Source organism: Hyperoodon ampullatus, assembly GCF_949752795.1.
Source record: "Hyperoodon ampullatus genome assembly, chromosome: 8".
NCBI classification, from domain to species: domain Eukaryota; kingdom Metazoa; phylum Chordata; class Mammalia; order Artiodactyla; family Ziphiidae; genus Hyperoodon; species Hyperoodon ampullatus.
In genome coordinates this window covers 31,542,414-31,564,209 of record NC_136921.1, presented here as the reverse complement: position 1 = coordinate 31,564,209, position 21,796 = coordinate 31,542,414, and the positions used below count along the sequence as shown (strand labels likewise).

The window sequence follows — 21,796 nt, the reverse complement described above, 5'->3', positions numbered from 1 at the left end:
TAAAATAATACACGTTTTATAGGTGTCTTCCATTTACCTTTTTATCCCTATTTTGCTAATTTTATTTTAGACCGGAAAACTCTTTGAGAAAACTTGTAATGTTCCAAGTGGCATCATGTCTTAAGGTTAAGTTTCTAAAGCCATTACGTAAAACAAAAGTTGTGTACAGTCAGAATTAACCTTGAAAAACACTTTAGGAGAATGCCATACTGGACCTACCTATCATCTCTCACTAAACCCACCCAACACTCGTTCTTTTAGCACAGCATCAGCTGGCTGTTCCCTTGGTTGGGCACCAGCTAAAGTAGTTGGCTTGCATTTCAGTGGCCATGTTGTACAAGTAATGCATAGCTTGAAACACTGGGATCATGTTCAGTACAGTGTAAAGCCTGTATTATGAGAGGCCCTTAGAAACTGACACCAACTGAGGGAAGCCAACTCAGCTCATGTCCAGGGGCCTATGCTTACTACATGCAATAGCCAGTGGGAACACTGTCACTACTTAAATTGCTGTTTTCCCCCAAGCCCCCAATTTTGTTTAAGCTCAAATACTGAAGCATCACTTCAGTGCAGTTGTGATGCAGTGTTGCTGTACTTCAGCCATGTAAGAACAGCTGTGACTACATGAATTATAATGGTTTCTCATCTTTAACAGAAGACAAAGTGAATGCCCAGTTTCAAATTGGTCCAAATCTGTTTTTCTTTGCATCTACGTATGCTTGTTAACAAAGATGTAGAGTAGAAATGAAGGGCAATTTTGCTGCCATCCAGTGTGAACTTTTCAACTATATTTGAAAATCTTCCTGAAGAAACAAAAATTACCATATGAAACACTTGATAAATTCCTTCGGTGACCCCACATATTTTGTATTGTTAATAAAATTGGCGAACTGTCTCAAGACAATATGTATCATATGCTTATACATAATTTGAATGTGCTCAGTATTTGTGTAAGTTACTAAAGGCTCAAAAACTGTGTTGGAGGAAATATATTAGAATACTATTCAAATAGAGATTTTATGACTGATGGCAAAACCAGCTTCTGAAATTTGAACACAACCAGGAGGTCACTGCACAGTATCAGAATAATGCCATTATGTGTTACAGGCTTATAATGGTGAGTTGAAGGCGTGAATAATAACTCGTGTGTTGTTGAATTGTGAATAACACTGTCAGTGTCACTTCTAAGACATTTCCACCTTCTCTAGAAAAGGAGATAGAGAAGCAGAGTGTTCTGATTAGAGAGCGGCCTCGGATTGTCTCAAGTGATAAAGAGCAAAGGTAGAGCAGAGCCTTTTATCACAAGAGGAGATGACATTGATCTGGTGAGATTCTCTATCACAGCAATCAATCACATGGGAGAAAGCTGGCCTTCATGCATCAATGAGATTACTTTCAATGGTAAATGGTAGCCGTGGATCATGGTATGAGTGGAAATGCTTGCCATTAGGCAATCAAAAGTGTCAGGGGAAGGCGGCCTCCCTCCCCCCACAATAAGGCTTGATTCACTGGGGTCAAAGTCCAGTCCAGGGTTAAGATTTCCAGGACAAATCTTCAAGCTGTAAGAGTCAGAGGGTCAGTTGACTGAGCTAGGAATGGAAATACCAAGATAAGGATCTCAAAGGGAACAGATGCTTAAAGCAAGAAAGATGTGGAGAAAGGCAAATGGTCAGACTCAGGTTGCCATGGCAAATTCAGGAGCCCAGGTAAGCCAAGTCACGTTGTCAGATTGTTGCGTCTGGGTCAAAATGCCACTGGCAGCGTCAGGATGGTTGAGGGAAGGACCATGTTCAGGATTATAGGCCGAGCTTTGTAGGGTTCGTTCTTCTTTATGACTCTAACTTGCATATCACCCTCCCTGGACCAGTTTTTTAGCTTTCCCACAGGATCTTGACATTGGAGTAATTTTGTTGGACTCTTCGAAATTTATACAAATACATACTTTTCAAAGTAATGTATTAGCATAGAACATAGTTTTTTCCCTCAGATTCTGCCACCAGGTTTTCATGTGACATTAAATTCTCTTAAGATGTCTAAGTATTGTTTCTTCACCTACTAATAAGAAGTATAATGTCAGAGATAATTGACAAAAGTAGTTCTAGAAATAAAGGGAGATTCTAAATGTGAAAAATTTGTCTGTTATTATATTATTCACCCGTTTTCTAAACTCATACTCTTAATATAGGAATTAATAGGCAATCATAGTAATCAAAGGATTCTTAATTTAGAGTGTTTTAATCAACACAATAACTGAAATCTAATAGAAATTAAATGTCCATATGAAGAAAGGCATATTCTTGTTATTTGGGGACACTTTCAATCAAAAATAATTGAAAAAGGGGGTCACCATCGTAGTGGTGATGAATTGGGAAAGAAATTAGAAAAATTCCCAAGTGTTGTTCATGGGTAGTCAGTTCTGTGTTCCAAAATTTCACTGGACTAAACCACGAAAAATCTTATTTGTCAATATACCTTTGAAAAAATAGATATTCTTTCTACAAAATTAGGAGAAGATAAAGAATTTATATAATCATAATTTTCACTGAATATTTACACTGGATAATTTTCAGAGCTTTCCAGTATGAAAATATCATTTGAAGAATTTTATAGAGTTAAGCCCCATTAAAAGCCATTGTTTATTACTAAATCTCATTTAACATATGTGGGCACACTATATAAATGTATTTGCATTATGGAATTTAAATCTGAAGAATGAAAGTGTAAGTGCTGTTGGACTATAGTTGCCGTAGATCTTCAAAATGCTTTTGAATTAATGATCCTGAGTACACTTAAAAGAATCTCTAAACTTTCTTATTTGACAGAAATCTTTATCACCAACAGAAAATAAGTAATAGCTGTGTCCATGACTGTCTTCAGCTGAATATTCTTTTCCAGAACTTAGTTTGGAGTTTGAAGTATAATTAGTAAGAGAAGATTGCATATAGACAGTTAGATTTTATTATATTCATGTTATCAAGAGTGTGAATGCCACTGAATCCCAGGTACTTTGAGAGCTCTGTTCCCACTTTGAAAAAAAAAAATGCCCTGTTTTCTAAGGCAGAACGGTGGTACTGCTAAATTTGTAGTTTAAAGCTAGGATGATTTCTTAGGTCCTTAAATGCAGAAAGATAAGACAAACAACCCTTCCCATCAGGGGGAAACAAACAAGAAAAGAATAGCATATTGGCATTCTTAAAGGGTGCAAGAGTTTTTTCTTCACTCCGTATCTTTCAAAAGGAGGAAACCTTTTTGAGAAAACTTTAAAAATTCCACCCTTGTGTAAATATAGAAAGACGAGCACCATGTTTACATAATTAAAATATTCTGTGGTAAGCATCAAAATAACATTTGTACAGTAATGTCATTAAAAAATTGAATAATCTATCAAACTCAAAACAGTCCCTATTCTACTGATTATTGTTGACATGCATACATCTAATTTCAACCGTTTTGTTCAGTGAGTTTGTAAGGATTATCTCACCCAGGTAGAAATATTCCTGTTAAGGTTCCATTCTACAAAGACTGTTCTTAACTGCGTCTTCAGATCTGGACCCTAGGCTGGTATCTACTCACAGGTGGCAAACACCTCCCCTTGACAACGAAGAGCTACATGACTTGAGGCTATCTGAAAATGACACAGCTCTTTGGAATTAACTGTGTACAATTTAATCATAGTTAGGGTACATTATTTACATGCATGCCCACTTAGGCATACACGCAAAGTCATGGCACATGAATTCACAAGTCGGACAATGGTTTGCTGGCAGTGACTAGCTCCCTCTAGTTCAGCCAGTGGTGAGCTTTACCAGCAGCAGCCCTGGCTGCCTCTCAGTCCTGGTCCTAATCCAGAGTTTCTTTCTCTTTCATGTGGGATCTTTGTCATAGGTTGAGTCTCTTTTGCACCCCATTCAGTTTTATGCCAGTTTCCCACATAAGCCTATTAGAGATGTACTATTAATTACCCAGAAATCTCTGTCTGCAGTTGCTCCAGCATCATTCTTTAATGAATACAGACTTCATTGCATGTCTTTCTATTACTTTAGCTGCTTCAATTTCTATTTTTATTACAAAGGTCTGTGCAAATAGAAGAATATCAAAAGGTATGGCTATAAATGTGCTCTGCTAAATTCCCTCTGTCTTGAAATGCCTGTACACTGCTGCTACAAAATGCCACTGCATTGTAATGCATTTCTCACAAGGCAGCAAGGTATGGTCAAAATAACACTGGCTTTGGAGTCACACATCTCCTGGTCTGCCATTCACCAATTGGGCTACTTATCTGAGCCTCAGCATATGCTCATTTGTGAAATGTTAATAACGATGTCATCCTCAAAAATTGGGGGATTAAATGAGATGAAGTATGTAAAGCATACATATTATACTTAAGGCATCATGGGAGCTTAATAAATGTTAGTTTCTTTTCTCCAGCCTGTTGTAGTAATGGGAGGAGGCTATGGCGTGCACAAATGAACACTCATTTTAAAATGTATTTCAATTGAGGTAATTATGAACTAGGAAGAATAAGGTTAGATTCCAAAGGAGCAGATAATGCCTTACTGTGATGTGTATTGCATTTGGGGATATATTACTATAGGTGACGATGAAGAAAATGACATCATTTCTGAATTTCATTGCAACTTTAAACTATTTCCAACTTTAAAGTGTTAAAATCCTATTTAACTATACATCTGCCTTTAAAGACGTAGGCAGTATAATTGACAAGAAATCACTGCAATATAAATCTGTTTTGTTATACTGCTTGAATTAATTTAAAATAAAATTTCAGCACATTGAAAGTGCAGGAGTGGCGTTGATCACCTACATATGGATACAGCTATAATAGGAACTTTTTTGGTAAGAATGGCTAACCTTTACCTTATCCAGTGAACAAATAATACAGTAAGCCTAATTTTCTAACTAGCAACTTGGAGATGGGATTATTGATACTTTACTAGATTTTATATGATTGCAAGGGTATGTGAGTTACATCATAAGCTGATGTTACTTCTGAAGCTATCAGGCAAAATTCTTAGAAGCTCTACTACTAAGTTGCATAAAGCCAGGAGAATGGAACCGTTAACATGTAAATAGAGGGAGGAAAAACAGGAGTCCTCAGAAAGTAACTCCTCAAGGCTGGCCTTAATTCCATTCTGGTCCAGTATGTTGTTAGAGTACCTAGTCTTTAAGATATAAATGAGATGAAGGAGGAGATGCAGGTTGAAACGTAGTAAGCAGTGGTGGAAAGAGCCTTCTTTGAAGTTAGACCTTGTACATCTATTAGCCATGACCCTCAGCTTCCTCATGTCTATGGAGCAAAACAATAAAAGCTACCTTTAAGTATTCTTCTGTGATTCTGAAGTATTTACAACACGCATTACACAGCAATTATGTAACTCAACTCAAGTTCCAGCTCCTTCAGATTGGTAGTAGCTCTCTGAAGTTCTGGGTTAAGAAGGATCCTAAGGGCATGTCTAGGATTATGGGGAAGGAAGGCCGTAAGTGATTAGTGATGTCTGCTCTGAGCAGAAAGTGGAGTAACTAGAAGTCTATATCAATATATTGGCTGTATAAATGTTCCATAAATGATGACTATTATGATTATTGCTGCTCTTATGACAAAGGCATTTTTATGTTACTCTTCAAACTTCTACTTCTTCAACACAAAATGGAATCAGTTAACTGCTTTGGTTGCAATAGCTGTGTTGTTTTTTGTTTTATTTATTTTTTATTGATTTGATGGTAAACCTGTGTGTGTTATCTGCACAGAAGAGCTGAGAGATGAAATCAGAATTTTCTATTCCTAATTGTATTATATAAACCAACTACCTGGGAAAAAATCTGATACAGTTACTAGAAGTAGAGTGAGGGTTAGAGAGAGAGAAAAAAAAAAGAGAGAGAATGTTGCGATGTAGTCCTGGCTTATCATGAAAGGTTTGCACGGTGCCCCATAACTTCTTTAAAATATTCACACAAGGGAGAATGTTTTGCACTTAGATGGTCCATGAATTTCTAGACTTTTTTCCTGTTTTTCTCTGAGGTCAGATTTCTTCTCTGGGTAAATAGTCATGTTCCTGTCAGCCATAGGGGATTTTCTGAATCGTAAACAGCTGATTTTGTATTCTTTCCCCATTCCTTCTATCTGAGAACTGAAATCTGATCAAACCCGTATTTTTAAATTTATTTATTTATCAGCATATGGAAGAATAGTTTACGGTCTGAGTATGATTATTTTTTCCCACAAATGTAGGAAAATTGTGGGGATTTTTAAAACAGTCCCTTATCAGTTTCTTTCTTTTTCCTTTATTACTGATGACTTCATTCTGCTTGAATTCAGTGCTTCGGTTTTTTTGGGTAAACTAATAGATTATGTATGCTGTGTTTGCACCACGTTGATTGAACTCATCTGGTGAGTTTAAGCACAGCTCATGCATGCATGTAATGGGCAGAAGCCTGCACAGTGGATGCAGGCCCATAGTTAGCTCAGAGTACTCAAGAGTGAGGGAACCTGTTCAGAATTGAGCTGTGCTGTCTTTCCTGCCTTCCGTTGTTCGGAAAAGCATATCAGATGTTCCACTTTTTTCTTACTGCTATCTTTTCCAAGTTCTCGAGGAAAACTTTTGTTCAAAAAAATAAGTATAGTCAGGAAACAGAGTTAGAACTATTTTGCAAGTTTTAAAAATACATATTGAAGAAAAATCAAAGTATGTGATCCCTAAGAACTTGTCTTTTCTTAAACAAAGGCATAAGCTGCTTGGTGTCCGTAGAGCAGGTAGGAAGCCAAGAACTCTGTGCTAACTTTGTACAGAGGATGTTGAGACACGTGGTCCTGCTTTCAATTAACTTACAATCTAGTTTGGGAAGAATGTTTTCCTTCCAAAAAATGTTTACTCACCCTTTTCTTTTATAGTTTAAGTATAATTTTTAAATGTTTTAACAAAATAATAGATGACTTCTTTCTACTGCTTTCAGATATCTCATTCTATCAGATATCTCATTTAAACTTAAAGCTCAACTGTAATACTTGGGGATGTTTTTGGCATGTAGAGGGCTCCACCACGGGACCCCTACCTACTTTTCTCAGTCTCACCTGTCTCTCTTCCCTGTTTCCTCCCATATTCCCTGTATATACTTGAGCAGTGATTCTCACATACCCATGAAATATGATTATCATTATGATTGTTACAAATTGAGTTAAAGTACCAACATTTGCAAGTGATATATTTCATCATTTATTAGAGTAAATTCAGAATATCCCTAAAGTACCAGCACTCCCTTTTTATTATAATTTGCTTCCTAAATGAGAGAAGGAAGGGAACATACATCACCCAATATGGGTACAAGGCAGGACAGAAGAAGCCGAGGACCACTGCTTGCCCAACTGACTTCCTTGCATTCCCCCAAAGCAAGGTGCTTTCTCATTTCTGTCCTTTGCATTGCCCTTCCCTCCACCTGGAATTTCCTCACCTCACTTGTCCAGCTATTGAGCACCTATGCATCCTTCAAGACTCAGCTAAAGTGTCACCTCCTCTGTAGAGCCTTCTGTGGTCTCCTTCCATGGCCCTGCTCTCACCCTGTTAAAGCTTAAGCAGTGTGAGTCCCCACAGCCCCTGCGCACACCTACAGCACTGGTCACCGTGGATTGTGGTCCTCTGTATCCCTTTCAGCCCCCCACCTCCCAGACTGTGTGCTTTTTGTGAACGAGTTCTGTTTGTTTGTTTGTTTTAAGATCCCCAGGTCTTAACATAAGGTCTGACACAATAGGGCACTCAGTTATGCCTCAGATGAACCAAAGAAGTTGATCAGCTGTAGAGCCCTGCCTAGCATCCTCCCCTTGCTTCCTAGCCCTGATTGTATCACATGATGTTGGTTCTGTTGAAACGATGGTGACAGATCCAAGTTAAAAGGGAGCCACTGGCTGACCAGTGTGGGGTTGAATGGATAAGTCACTGGAGAAGCTGTAATTCCTGAGAGGAAGAAGTAGCTAAGTAGAGAGAGGAAAAGCTTGGACAAGTAACCAAGATGGTATGTTCTATGACCAGCTCTTTATTTTTCTTTTTACTTCTTCACATGGCTTCCACCTTCTTCTCTTTCTCTATGTCCTGCCTACACCCACATAATGACATGTACTCCAGCCCCACTCCAAAAATTCACAAATGTCATTGAAATGAACAGTGGCACCTGCCAACTCTGCATCACCTCCAACCTTCAGGTCAAACAACTGGTCTAAAGTTGTCAACACTTATTTGAGAAAATGGGATACTACATTAAAATTTAACCAAACGCTGTACATATGATTATAAGAAAAAGGTGATGGCTCTTTTAATTGCTCTAAAGATCAGGACCTTATCTTAAGTTCTCACTCAAAAGGCATTTATTAATCCCAAGTTAGATGTTTTGACCCTTGGAGCTAAACATATGCACATAAAGACTGGTTTTTATTTATTTTTATTACCAGGGATTTCACAGTTCTCCTAGCATGTCTGTATGATATTACTGAATCTTCCAAATTTGGATGTCAGCTGCTTTAATAAAAAAAAAAAAATCAGAAAGCGAGTTTCCAGGATGATGTACATTGTGTGACTGTCTGATTATGTCCTGCAGTGGCCGTTCCATGAGTGGAAGCACTGACCGCATCCAGAAGTTGCGGAAGGAGTATTATCAGGCTCGGAGGGAAGCTTTCGCTTTATATGAGGACAGTGAAGGAAGAGCAAGACCTGACTATGACCTTCACTGGGTAAGTCCATGCCTGATTGCAATCATTGAATTCATCTTTACTGATGTAGTTAAGAGCAGAAGAACATGGCCAAGAATGTGCTGTACATATCAAGCTATATTTAGGTTACTTCAGTTTCATAGATGTGAACATTACCTAAACCACAGCCATTTTCTCCCACAGAAGTTGTTTCTATAAATCAAACCACCCTAATGCACAGTAGTTCATTTTAATTGCTCTCATATTTACTCCCTGTTGGACTTGTATGCCAGCTTGTTGGGATGGAGCAGATGTTAGCTATTTTAAAGAACACAAGGAATCTTGGCCATCATCTACTGAGCCTTAATCCTTGCCCTCCATCTCTTGAGTCTCAGACATCTGGTCAAGCATTAACAGACCATGCAACATAAGCCATCTCTCCTTTGGAAAATGATATTAGAAATAAATTTCAGAAGAGTCCGAAAGATATCAACTCAAAGATATCAACTGTTTGTATATTGCATCTGAACAATTTACATTTTGCTGATCTTACCAGTACACTAAGATCATTTTATTTTGAGATAAGGGCAGTTTTTTATTAGAGGGTTCTCTTTGCCAAATCCTTCAACATTTGGGAAGAGAAAAGAATATTGTGACCTCTAAAGAAATATTTTCTGGGTTTTTTCAAAATAGCATGATTCATTTTCTTGCCTTTTTCAAGAAGGTAAGGCTCTCACTCATCCTCTTTGATGATTACTGCCTTCTCCTACAGTTTTTAGTGCTGTTTTGAGAACCCCGTAAGGAACTGTCTTATCCCTGGTGGCCACACCAGCTCTTTCGAAGGACAGATGTATTAAAGGAAAGTTTCCTTTCTTGATTTTCACACTTATATTTGTGTTCACGAGGTCAGAGTAGGGAGAGTAGAGTCCAGCCACTGAGCTGATTCCCTCTAGTCTTCACTTGGATACTGTGGTTTCTCATGCATGAAACCTAGTACTTTTACACAGGGGGTTCCAAACTCAGTTTCAGCATCCACCACTGTTGTGCAGAGCGACTGAAATTTCTTAGCCCCATAGATTCTTCCTTATATGGCAGAGTTTAAAAACACTAATCAGAAGTACACAGTAAGGATTAGCGATCTCCAAACAAATGGCTTCAGCCTCTTCCACAGATAAGCATCCTGTGACTACAGATCCGAACAAACAGCTATTTACTGGTTTTATTACAGATGTTAGGATTAAGCAGAATGGCATTTACAGTGATGGGGCAACTGGTCACTTAGACTCTCAGTAACAGAAGGGAAAGATGTTCACAGAATAACAATCTACAACAATTCATTTCAAGCTTAATCAGATTGACTTATTGACTTTGATGAAAGACTCTATACATGAGGCCCTGTTCCCTCAATCAAATGGACAATAAAATAAAGGGAAGTTGTTTCCACCATGTCCAGTGCATTGAAAAGTCTTCCTCCTCAAAACCAGTGTGAATTCCTATGAGCAAAATAAGATAAGTAATTTTAGATAAAGTAGTCCTTGTTGTTTGGACCTTACTTTATATGACCTCCTTACATCAAGCTGAAAGGATGAAAATGCTTACACTCATGAGACTTAAAGTTTCCTCTTACCTTCATCAAACCTGAGCTAGATAACTACACACTCGGGTCATCCCTATCTTGATGATTCTGTTTCTGTGCTGAGCAAATGTGTAACCAGACAAACAATCTAGTGAGTAAAAGAGTCTCTCTATTTTCATTTGTGTTTCCCATGCCCGGGTATGTTGAGCTTTGCCAAAAGTGACTGATTTTACATTTCCCAGACAGCTGGGGACTCCAGCTTCCCAAAGGGATGCTTGGGAAATGCACTGTCATAAAAGATGACTGTTCATTGTGATTGGCTGTGATACTCCAAACCAGGGATTAGAATCTCAGCATCCTTTCCCATCCTCTCCACAAGCCAAGGAAAAACACTAGTATCTTTTGTCCAATGTAGACCTGAGAAATCACCCCGTTGTCTTGCTACTTTTGGAGAGATCTAGGAAAGCAAGTTTAGAAAGTTACCATTTCATTCCTGCCAGTCAGCCAGACACAACAAGGCAGCTTTTATGAGACTGTGGTTCCTAGATTGGCTGGTCTTCAGGATCACCGAGGGTGCCTGTTAAAAACTGATAGACAGTCCATGAAGGGGAGGGATGGGACCCAAGAGAGGGCTCCCAGGTGCTTCTCCAGGTGGTCATCAAGCTTTCTGACTCACAAGTCTAAAAGTAGGGCATTGATTCCAATTGCTTCAGTAAACACTGAAGTAGTTCTACTTATCTAACAAGATCAGTACATGGACCAGCATCATCAAAAAATACTTTCATGGACTCAGAATCCCCCAAGCTCCCAGTACCTCAGACTGAGAGGCCTGACAAATATCCCCTCGAGTCACACTATACTGGGGAACTTCTGATCTATCGAGAAGGAAATTAGGGGAATAAGTTACCTAAGAACTACTTTTTTAAAAGGCCAAAAAGAAAGAAAGTATGCTCACAAAAGTCTTCAAAGCCAAAATTATTAAAACAATCACGGAGGGCTTCCCTGGTGGCACAGTGGTTGAGAGTCCGCCTGCCGATGCAGGGGACACGGGTTCGTGCCCCGGTCTGGGAAGATCCCACATGCCGTGGAGCGGCTGGGCCTGTGAGCCATGGCCGCTGAGCCTGCGCGTCCAGAGCCCATGCCCCGCGACGGGAGAGGCCACAACAGTGAGAGGCCCACGTACGGCAAAAAAAAAAAAAAAAAAAAAATCACAGAAAGAGTATTAGGATCTATGAATCACTGAAAAGATTATTAGGTTCTGTTCATAGTTTTCTGGTGGTTTTATTGTTTTTTTATTTTATTTTTCACATCTCTGAAGTTAGGGTGCAGTTTACAGTCACTTTTAGCCAGGTGTCATGATACAGTTGTCATTTTCTGCACAAGAAATGTATAATGAAATTGCAGGCTGTATATTAGAAACTTGGAAGACAATCCTAGAGAAATTTTGGAGTATGCTTTTAGGAAAGGCTGCTCCTTATTAATATTTTTTGGAATGTATTTTTATCACTCTTTTTTTTCTTTGACCCCCGTCAGACTTTCTGCATCTTCCCAGGCCATCTTGTGGGTAGTTTTCTACCTATGTTGCACCTGCCCAGCGGCCCAGAGCCAAAGATTTCTCCTACTGCTCCCTTGGGTTCTCCGTTGCTCTCATACCTCTCTCTCTTTTCCTTCTCTTTTTTCTGTGTCTCCTATTCAATTTTGACCAATATTTGCTCAGTCTAAGCATACGCCCAGTACTGGTAACAATAATATATCATCTCTATGTTGGAGGAACTCACAGTCTAGCCAGGAATACAGACATCTAAGCCAAAACCCCAAAAAAAGGACATTAATAAGTGTGAGAAATGCTGTAGTGTAGAGTAGTATTATCTTCTAAATGAGTGCAGAGAATGCAGTTAGTTCTGTTGGAAGCAGGGTGTGCATGAGGGGTGCTGGGAAAGCGATAGAGAACATTTGGGAGTTGCCTCAGTCACATATTTTGTTCTTTTTCTCTCAAATATGGTGGTTTTTCTTTTCCCAAAGGAGCTCCTGATTTATTCACTTCATTTGTGTTGAAATAAATGAATACACACAGATTGCAAGGTTTGTAAATATAGACATGAGACCTTAAAAATCTTTTCAGCAAGTCTGTTTGGTAGCTGTTTTCCCATCTAGGCTCTGAAAAGCTGTAAAGAACAAGTGGAGGGAATTTCAATGGCTCCAAGAGATGCCTGGTGAGTTTTTATAGGCCCAATTAAGTGAGCAAGATAGGCTAGCTGTGAAGTGTTCATATTTGCCAAAAGAAAACATAATACCTGTTATCTGCTGGCATTTTATGTTCTGTAAAATTTGTTAAGACTGCCACAGTCCTCTGGCAGCAGGCTGTGGTTTGTCCTTGTTGGGCTTTATTATTATTATTATTATTATTATTATTATTATTAGCAGATACAGATTATCTGCTTATTTAACAGCAGCATGAATATCCTGTAAGTCATAATTTCGGAAATGGGATGGCTCTAGAGCTTTCTACAAATATTAGTACCTTTATTACTGTTTCTCTTCAAGAGCTGCATGGCATATATTATACCTCCTTCCTCTTTTTAATTCTTTGGCTAAATTAGAAGAATGTTTATCTGTAAAAGGGGTTCGTAGACACATGGGTGGGAAGAAGGTAAGCTGGTTTCCACTGTCATAAAAGACATAACACTATGTCTTTATGGCAAAAGGGATTGGTTCAGGTAGGTCATGGTTGGAACAAAGAGATGGTTGGGTGAATAAATAAAAACATTCTGAAAGAGTTGTTTCTTCTATTATGAAGATGATTTAGAAACCAAATGGATGGAATATACTTGGCAGCTGTCTGGACAATAACAGACACAGCTGGTGAATTCTGTAGTCAGAAGAAAAGGAGATCAAGATGCTGAGCTCGTGCTAGCCATCTTAGGAAAGGATTTGAGATGGAATGTGTAATAGCCACACAAGTACAAAACCATCAGAAGGTTATTTCTACACATGATGGATAAGAGAAATGAGCTCCTGCTGTACCGTGGTCCAATGCAAGAACTAAGACTTGTTCATATTTTCCTTCTCCTGCTCCTTGAAGGCATTTGTTAAAAACTAGGGACGGGGGCGGGGGGAACTTTCAAGATAGTGGAGGAGTAAGACGTGGAGATCACTTTCCTCCCCACAAATACATCAGAAATACATCTACATGTGGAACAACTCCTACAGAACACCTACTGAATGCTGCTGGCAGAAGACCTCAGACCTCCCAAAAGGCAAGAAAGTCCCCACGTACCTGGGTAGAGCAAAAGAACAAAGAAAAAACAGAGACAAAGAATAGGGACGGGACCTGCACCAGTGGGAAGGAGCTGTGAAGGAGGAAATGTTTCCACACACTAGGAAGCCCCTTCACTGGTGGAGATGGGGGGTGGGCGGGGGGAAAGCTTCGGAGCCACGGAGGAGAGCAGAGCAACAGGGGTGCGGAGGGCAAAGCGGAGAGATTCCCGCACGGAGGATCGGTGCCGACCGGCACTCACCAGCCCGAGAGGCTTGTCTGCTCACCCGCCGGGGCGGGCAGGGCTGGGAGCTGAGGCTCAGGCTTCGGTTGGAGCGCAGGGAGAGGACTGGGGTTGGCTGCGTGAACACAGCCTGAAGGGGTTAGTGCGCCACAGCTAGCCGGGAGGGAGTCCGGGAAAAAGTCTGGATCTGCCTAAGAGGCAGGAGACCATTGTTTCCTGGTGCACGAGGAGAGGGGATTCATAGTACCACATAAATGAGCTCCAGAGACGGGCGTGAACCACGGCTGTCAGCGCGGACCCCAGAGACGGGCATGAGATGCTAAGGTCGCTGCTGCTGCCACCAAGAAGCCTGTGTGCGAGCACAGCTCACTCTCCACACCTCCCGTCCTGGGAGCCTGTGCAGCCCGCCACTGCCAGGGTCCCGTGATCCAGGGACAACTTCCCCAGGAGAACGCACGGCGCGCCTCAGGCTGGTGCAATGTCACGCCGGCCTCTGCCGCCGCAGGCTCGCCCTGCATCCGTACCCCTCCCTCCCCCCGGGCCTGAGTAAGCCAGAGCCCCCGAATCAGCGGCTCCTTTAACCCCGTCCTTTCTGAGCGAAGAACACACGCCCTCAGGCGACCTACCTGCAGAGGCGGGGCCAAATCCAAAGCTGAACCCCAGGAGCTGTGCGAACAAAGAAGAGAAAGGGAAATCTCTCCCAGCAGCCTCAGGAGCAGCGGATTAAAGCTCCACAATCAACTTGATGTACCCTGCATCTGTGGAATACCTGAATAGACAACAAATCATCTCAAATTGACGAGGTGAACTTTGGGAGCAAAGATACATATATTTTTCCAACTTTTTCTCTTTTTGCGAGTGTGTATGTGTATGCTTCTGTGTGTGATTTTGTCTATATAGGTTTGCTTTTACCATTTGTCCTAGGGATCTGTCTGTCCATTTTTTTAAAATAGTTTTTAATACTTCTTACCACTGATGGATTTCTTTATTGGTTTGGTTGCTCTCTTCTTAATTTTTTTTATTACTTTTAAATTTTTTTATTTAACTAATTTTTTTAATTTTTTATTTTAATAACTTTTATTTTAGTTTAGTTTTTCTTTCTTTCTTTTTTTTTTTTTTTCTCTCCCTTTTCTTCTGACCTGTGTGGCTGACAGGGTCTTGGTGCTCCAGCCAGGAGTCAGAGCTGAGCCTCTGAGGTGGGAGAGCCGAGTTCAGGACATTGGTCCACCAGAGACCTCCCGCCCCAAGTAATATCAGTCGTCAGGAGCTCTCCCAGAGATCTCTGTCTCAATGCTAAGACCCAGCTCCACTCAATGAATAACAGCTCCAGTGCTGGACACCCCATGGCCAACAATTAGCAAGACAGGAACACAACCGCACCCATTAGTAGAGAGACTGCCTAAAATCATAATAAGGTCACAGACACCCCAAAACACACCACTGGACACGGTCCTGCCCACCAGAAAGACAAGATCCAGCCTCATCCACCACAACACAGGCAACAGTCTCCTCCACCAGGAAGCGTACACAACCCACTGAACTAACCTTACCCACTGGGGGCAGACCCCAAAAACAACAGGAATTATGAACCTGCAGCCAGCAAAAAGGAGACCCCAAACACAGTAAGTTAAGCAAAACGAGAAACAGAGAAATACTCAGCAGATGAAGGAGCAAGGTAAAATCCCACCAGACCAAACAAATGAAGAGGAAATAGACAGTCTACCTGACAAAGAATTCAGAGTAATGATAGTAAAGATGATCCAAAATCTTGGAAATAGAATGGAAAAAAATGTAAGAAACGTTTCACAAAGACCTAGAATAACAAAAGAACAAACAAACAATGATGAACAACACAATAAATGAAATTAAAAATTCTCTAGAAGGAATCAATAGCAGAATAACTGAGGCAGGAGAACAGGTAAGTGACCTGGAAGATAAAATAGTGGAAATAACTACCACAGAGCAGAATAAAGAAAAAAGAATGAAAAGAATTGAGGACACTCTCAGAGACCTCTGGGACAAGGTTAAACACACCAACATTCAAATTATAGGGGTCCCAGAAGAAGATAAACAGAAAGTGACTGAGAAAATATTTGAAGAGATTATACCTGAAAACTTCCCTAATATGGGAAAGGAAAGAGTCAATCAAGTCCAGGAAGCACAGAGAGTCCCATACAGGATAAATCCAAGGAGAAACATGCCAAGACATATATTAATCAAACTATCAAAAATTAAATACAAAGAAAAAATTTAAAAGCAGCAAGGGAAAAGCAACAAATAACATACAAGGGAATCCCCATAAGGTTAACAGCTGATTTCTCAGGGAAACTTTGCAAGCCAGAAGCGTGTGGCAGGACATATTTAAAGTGATGAAAGGAAAAAACCTACAACCAAGATTACTCTACCCAGCAAGGATCTCATTCAGATTTGACAGAGAAATAAGATCTTTATGGAAAAGCAAAAGCTAAGAGAATTCAGCACCACCAAACCAGCTTTACAACAAATGCTAAAGGAACTTCTCTAGGCAGGAAACAAAAGAGAAGAAAAGACCTACAATAACAAACCCAAAACAATTAAGAAAATGGTAATAGGAATATACATATTGATAATTAACCTTAAATGTAAATGGATTAAATGCTCCAACCAAAAGGCATAGACTGGCTGAATGGATACAAAAACAAGACCCATACATATGTTGTCTACAAGAGACCCACTTCAGACCTAGGGACACATACAGACTGAAAGTGAGGGGATGGAAAAAGATATTCCATGCAAATGGAAATCAGAAGAAAGCTGTAGTAACAACTCTCCTATCAGAGAAAATACACTTTAAAATAAAGACTATTACAAGAGACAAAGAAGGGCACTACATAATGATCAAGGGATCAATCCAAGAAGAAGATACAACAATTGTAAATCTTTATGCACCCAACATAGGAGCACCTTGATACATAAGGCAAATGCTAACAGCCATAAAAGGGGAAATGGGCAGTAACACAATCATAGTAGGGGACTTGAACATCCCACTTTCACCAATGGGCACATCATCCAAAATGAAAGTAAATAAGGAAACACAGCTTTAAATGACACATTAAACAAGATGGACTTAATTCATATTTATAGGACATTTCATCCAAAACCAACAGAATACACTTTCTTCTCAAGTGCTCATGGAATATTCTGCAGGATAGATCATACCTTGGGTCACAAATCAAGCCTTAGTAAATTTTAAAAAATTGGAATTGTATCAAGTATCTTTTCTGACCACATGCTATGAGACTAGATATCAATTACAGGAAAAAAACTGTAAAAAATACAAATACATGGAGACTAAACAATACTCTACTAAATAACCAAGAGATCACTGAAGAAATCAAAGAGGAAATAAAAAAATACCTAGAAACAAATGACAGTGAAAACATGACAACCCAAAACCTATGGGATGCAGCAAAAGCAGTTCTAAGAGGGAGGTTTAGAGCAATACAATCCTACCTTAAGAAACAAAAATTCATCTGAAATAAACAACCTAACCTTACCCCTAAAACAGTTAGAGAAAGAAGAACAAAAAACCCCAAAGTTAGCTGAAGGAAAGAAATCATAAAGTTCAGATCAGAAATGAATGAAAAAGAAATGAAGGAAACGATAGCAAATATCAATAATATTAAAAGCTGGTTCTTTGAGAAGATAAACAAAATTTACAAACCATAAGCCAGACTCATCAAGAAAAAAGGGAGAAGACTCAAATCAATATAATTAGGAATGAAAAAGGAGAAGTAACAATTGACACTTCAGAAATACAAAGGATCATGAGAGATTACTACAAGCAACTCTATGCCAATAAAATGGACAACCTGGAAGAAAAGGACAAATTCTTAGAAAAGCACAACCTCCAAGACTGAACCAGGAAAAAATAGAAAATATGAACAGACCAATCACAAGCACTGAAATTAAAACTGTGATTAAAAATCTTCCAACAAACAAATGCTCAGGACAAGATGGCTTCACAGGCGAATTCTATCAAACATTTAGAGAAGAGCTAACACCAATCCTTCTCAAACTCTTCCAAAATGTAGCAGAGGGAGGAACACTCCCAAACTCATTCTACAAGGCCACCATCACTCTGATACCAATACCAGACAAAGATGTCACAAAAGAAAACTACAGGCCAATACCACTGATGAACATAGATGCAAAAATCCTCAACAGAATACTAGCAAACAGAATCCAAAAGCACATTAAAAGGATCAAACACCATGATCATATGGAGTTTATCCCAGGAATGCAAGGATTCTTCAATATACACAAATCAATCAATGTGATAAACCATATTAACAAATTGAAGGAGAAAAACCATATGATCATCTCAATAGATGCAGATAAAGGCTTTCAACAAAATTTAAAACCCATTTATGATAAAAATCCTCCAGAAAGTAGGCATAGAGGGAACTTACCTCAACATAATAAAGGCCATATATGACAAACCCACAGCCAGCATCGTCCTCAATGGTGAAAAACTGAAACCATTTCCACTAACATCAGGAACAGAACAAGGTTGCCCACTCTCACCACTGTTATTCAACATAGTTTTGGAAGTTTTAGCTACAGCAATCAGAGAAGAAAAAGAAAAGGAATCCAAATCGGAAAAGAAGCAGTAAATCTGTCACTGTTTACAAATGACATGATACTATACATAGAGAATCCCAATGATGCTACCGGAAAACTACTAGAGCTAATCATGAATTTGGTAAAGTAGCAGGATACAAAATTAATTAACAGAAACCTCTCACATTCCTACACACTAATGATGAAATATCTGAAAGAGAAATAAAGGAAACACTCCCATTTACCATTGCAACCAAAATAATAAAATATCTAGTTATAAACCTACCTAGGGAGAAAAAAGACCTGTATGCAGAAAACTGTAAGACACTGATGAAAGAAATTAAAGATGATACAAACAGATGGAGAGGTATACCATGTTCTTGGATTGGAAGAGTCAACATTGTGAAAATGACTCTACTACCCAAAGCAGTCTACAGATTCAGTGCAATCCCTATCAAACTACCAACAGCATTTTTCACAGAACTAGAACAAAAAATTTCACAATTTGTATGGAAACACAAAAGGCCCCAAATAGCTAAAGCAATCTTGAGAAAGAAAAATGGAGCTGGAGGAATCAGGCTCCCTGACTTCAGACTATACTACAAAGCTACAGTAATCAAGACAGTATGATACTGGCACAGAAACAGAAATATATATCTATGAAACAGTATAAAAAGCCCAGAAATAAACCCACACACATATGGTCACCTTATCTTTGAGAAAGGAGGCAAGAATATACAGTGGAGAAAAGACAGGCTCTTTAACAAGCGGTGCTGGGAAAACTGGACAGCTACATGTAAAAGAATGAAATTAGAACACTCCCTAACACCATACACAAAAATAAACTCGAAATGGATTAAACACCTAAATGTAAGGCCAGACACTATAAAACCCTTAGAGGAAAACATAGGCAGAACACTCTATGACATACATCACAGCAAGATCCTTTTTGACCCACCTCCTAGAGAAATGGAAATAAAACCAAAAATAAACAAATGGGCCCTAATGAAACTTTAAGCTTTTGCACAGCAAAGGAAACCATAAACAAGACGAAAAGACAACCCTCAGAATGGGAGAAAATATTTGCAAATAAAGCAACTAACAAAGGATTAATCTCCAAAATATGCAAGCAGCTCATGCAGCTCAATATCAAAAAAACAAACAATCCAATCCAAAAATGGGCAGAAGACCTAAATAGACATTTCTCCAAAGAAGATATACAGATTGCCAACAAACACATGAAAGGATGCTCAACATCACTAATCATTAGAGTAATGCAAATCAAAACTACAATGAGGTATCACCTCACACCAGTCAGAATGGCCATCATCAAAAAATCTAGAAACAATAAATGCTGGAGAGGGTGTGGAGAAAAGGGTGCCCTCTTGCACTGTTGGTGGGAATGTAAATTGATACAGCCAGTATGGGAATAGTAAGGAGGTTCCTTAAAAAATTAAAACTAGAACTACCATATGACCCAGCAATCCCACTCCTGGGCATATACCCTGAGAAAACCATAATTCAAAAACAGTCATGTACCAGAATATTCATTGCAGCTCTATTTACAATAGCCAGGACATGTAAGCAACCTAAGTGTCCATCGACAGATGAATGGATAACAAAGATGTGGCACATATATACAATGGAATATTAGCCATAAAAAGAAACAAAACTGAATTATTTGTAGTGAGGTGGATGGACGGACCTAGAGTATGTCATAGAGAGTGAAGTAAGTCAGAAAGAGAAAAATAAATACCATATGCTAATGCATATATATGGAATCTAAAAAAAAAATGGTTTTTAGGAACCTAGGGGCAGGACAGGAATAAAGACTCAGATGTAGGGAATGGACTTGAGGACATGGGGAGGGGCAAGGGTAAGCTGGGACGAAGTGAGAGAGTGGCATGGACATGTATACACTACCAAATGTAAAATAGATAGCTAGTGGGAAGCAGCCACACAGCACAGGGAGATCAGCTCGGTGCTTTGTGTCCACCTAGAGGGGTGGGTTAGGGAGGGTGGGAGAGAGACACAAGAGAGAGGGGATATGGGCATATATGTATACGTATAGCTGATTCACTTTTTTATGCATCAGAAACTAGCACACCATTGTAAAGCAATTATACTCCAATAAAGATGTTAAAAAACAAAAAAACTAGGGACATTGTAAAAAATTCTGGATAAGTCAGTGGCTCTTAAGTTGCCACAGAAACCTAATTCAAACTGGCCTAAGCAAAAAAGGAAACTTTTTTTGTCTTACGTAACTTTAAAGTCCCTAGGCATATCTGACTTCAGGCAAAGCTGGATCCTGCCCTTCCAGACAGGCCATTAGGGGTCTGTCCTTCTCCATCTCTCACCTTTATTATTCTCTCTGTAGGGACCATTGTCAAGGGGCTCCCACATATGGTGGCAAGACAGCCATCAGCAGCTCCAACCCAACAACTCTATAGAAAGAGTATCTCACCCCCAGTATGACCAGGAGGTCGTAGAACTGATGTTCAATGCAATCCTCAATGGCTTATTGACTCAGCCTGGGTCACATATCCACTCCTAAGCTCCCATGGCCCGAAAGATACAGTACCTTTACTGGTCAGAACTGCATCGCAAGATCACTCCTGGAACCAGAAAGTAGAATCAGACCTACATAAATTCCATGAATGAGTATAGGTGAAGAAGTGGTCCCTAAAAGAAAATCAATGTTTTATTAACAGGGGAAGGGAAAAATGGATGCCGGACAGAATTAGGAGTTGTCTACTACAACTTCTAATTCTCATAATGATATAAACTTCCATCATCTTCTTAGATTTTCAAGGAGAGAGAGAGGGAGAAAAGAACTTTCCCTTCATGTACTTTCATGTTAGAAAGAACAGATCTATTGTCATTCTTAAACTTGCTGCCGTTGTCAGCTAGGTAAAAGGAGAGAGAAGATTTCTTTTTGTCTACTGGTCCAGTATCTTTGAGCTATCCCAAGAACCCAGCTGGCTTCACTGAGTTATTCATGAGAAATAACCATACCACTGGCTATTTGTTCAGGTTGGCAAGTGACATTTCGATTCACCCAAGACCTAGGAATTTGCCTTAGAGGGAGGCAGTAGAATTCTTTGAAAGGACAAAAAGTAAATCTCTTTCTTTGGGTAAGAACTGCTCCATCTGTATCCTCATGGATTGTTGTTTTGTGACAAGAACATATGCTTTTCTTAAAAGCTTCAAAAGATGGAATGAGGTAAAGAATTAGAACCAGCAAACGTATGTATCCGTAACTGTTGTAGTTTGGCTCCTACCAGCAACAACCAACCCCTTCTCAGTTGCTGAGACCCTCTTGAGCTCCATAATCACATCCCTCCCAGTGTGTCCCTCCATCAACAGAGGAGTGTTTCCCCCTGATTTCCTAAAACAACTGAACTGAGGAATGGACGAAGTACCAAG

General features: G+C 39.5%; 1 protein-coding gene across 4 annotated transcripts in view; it reads left to right on the top strand.

The window, feature by feature from the left end:
• The window catches only part of PARD3B (par-3 family cell polarity regulator beta), a gene marked incomplete at its 3' end in the record, with an annotated part of 1,052,967 nt that overhangs the window by 908,953 nt on the left and 122,218 nt on the right, over positions 1 to 21,796 (top strand). For all 4 annotated transcript variants that reach the window (XM_079710158.1, XM_079710159.1, XM_079710156.1 and 1 more), the window contains one exon: positions 8,602 to 8,734. In XM_079710158.1, the coding sequence (XP_079566284.1) occupies positions 8,602 to 8,734 (133 nt within the window). The remainder of the gene's footprint in view (positions 1 to 8,601; positions 8,735 to 21,796) is intronic.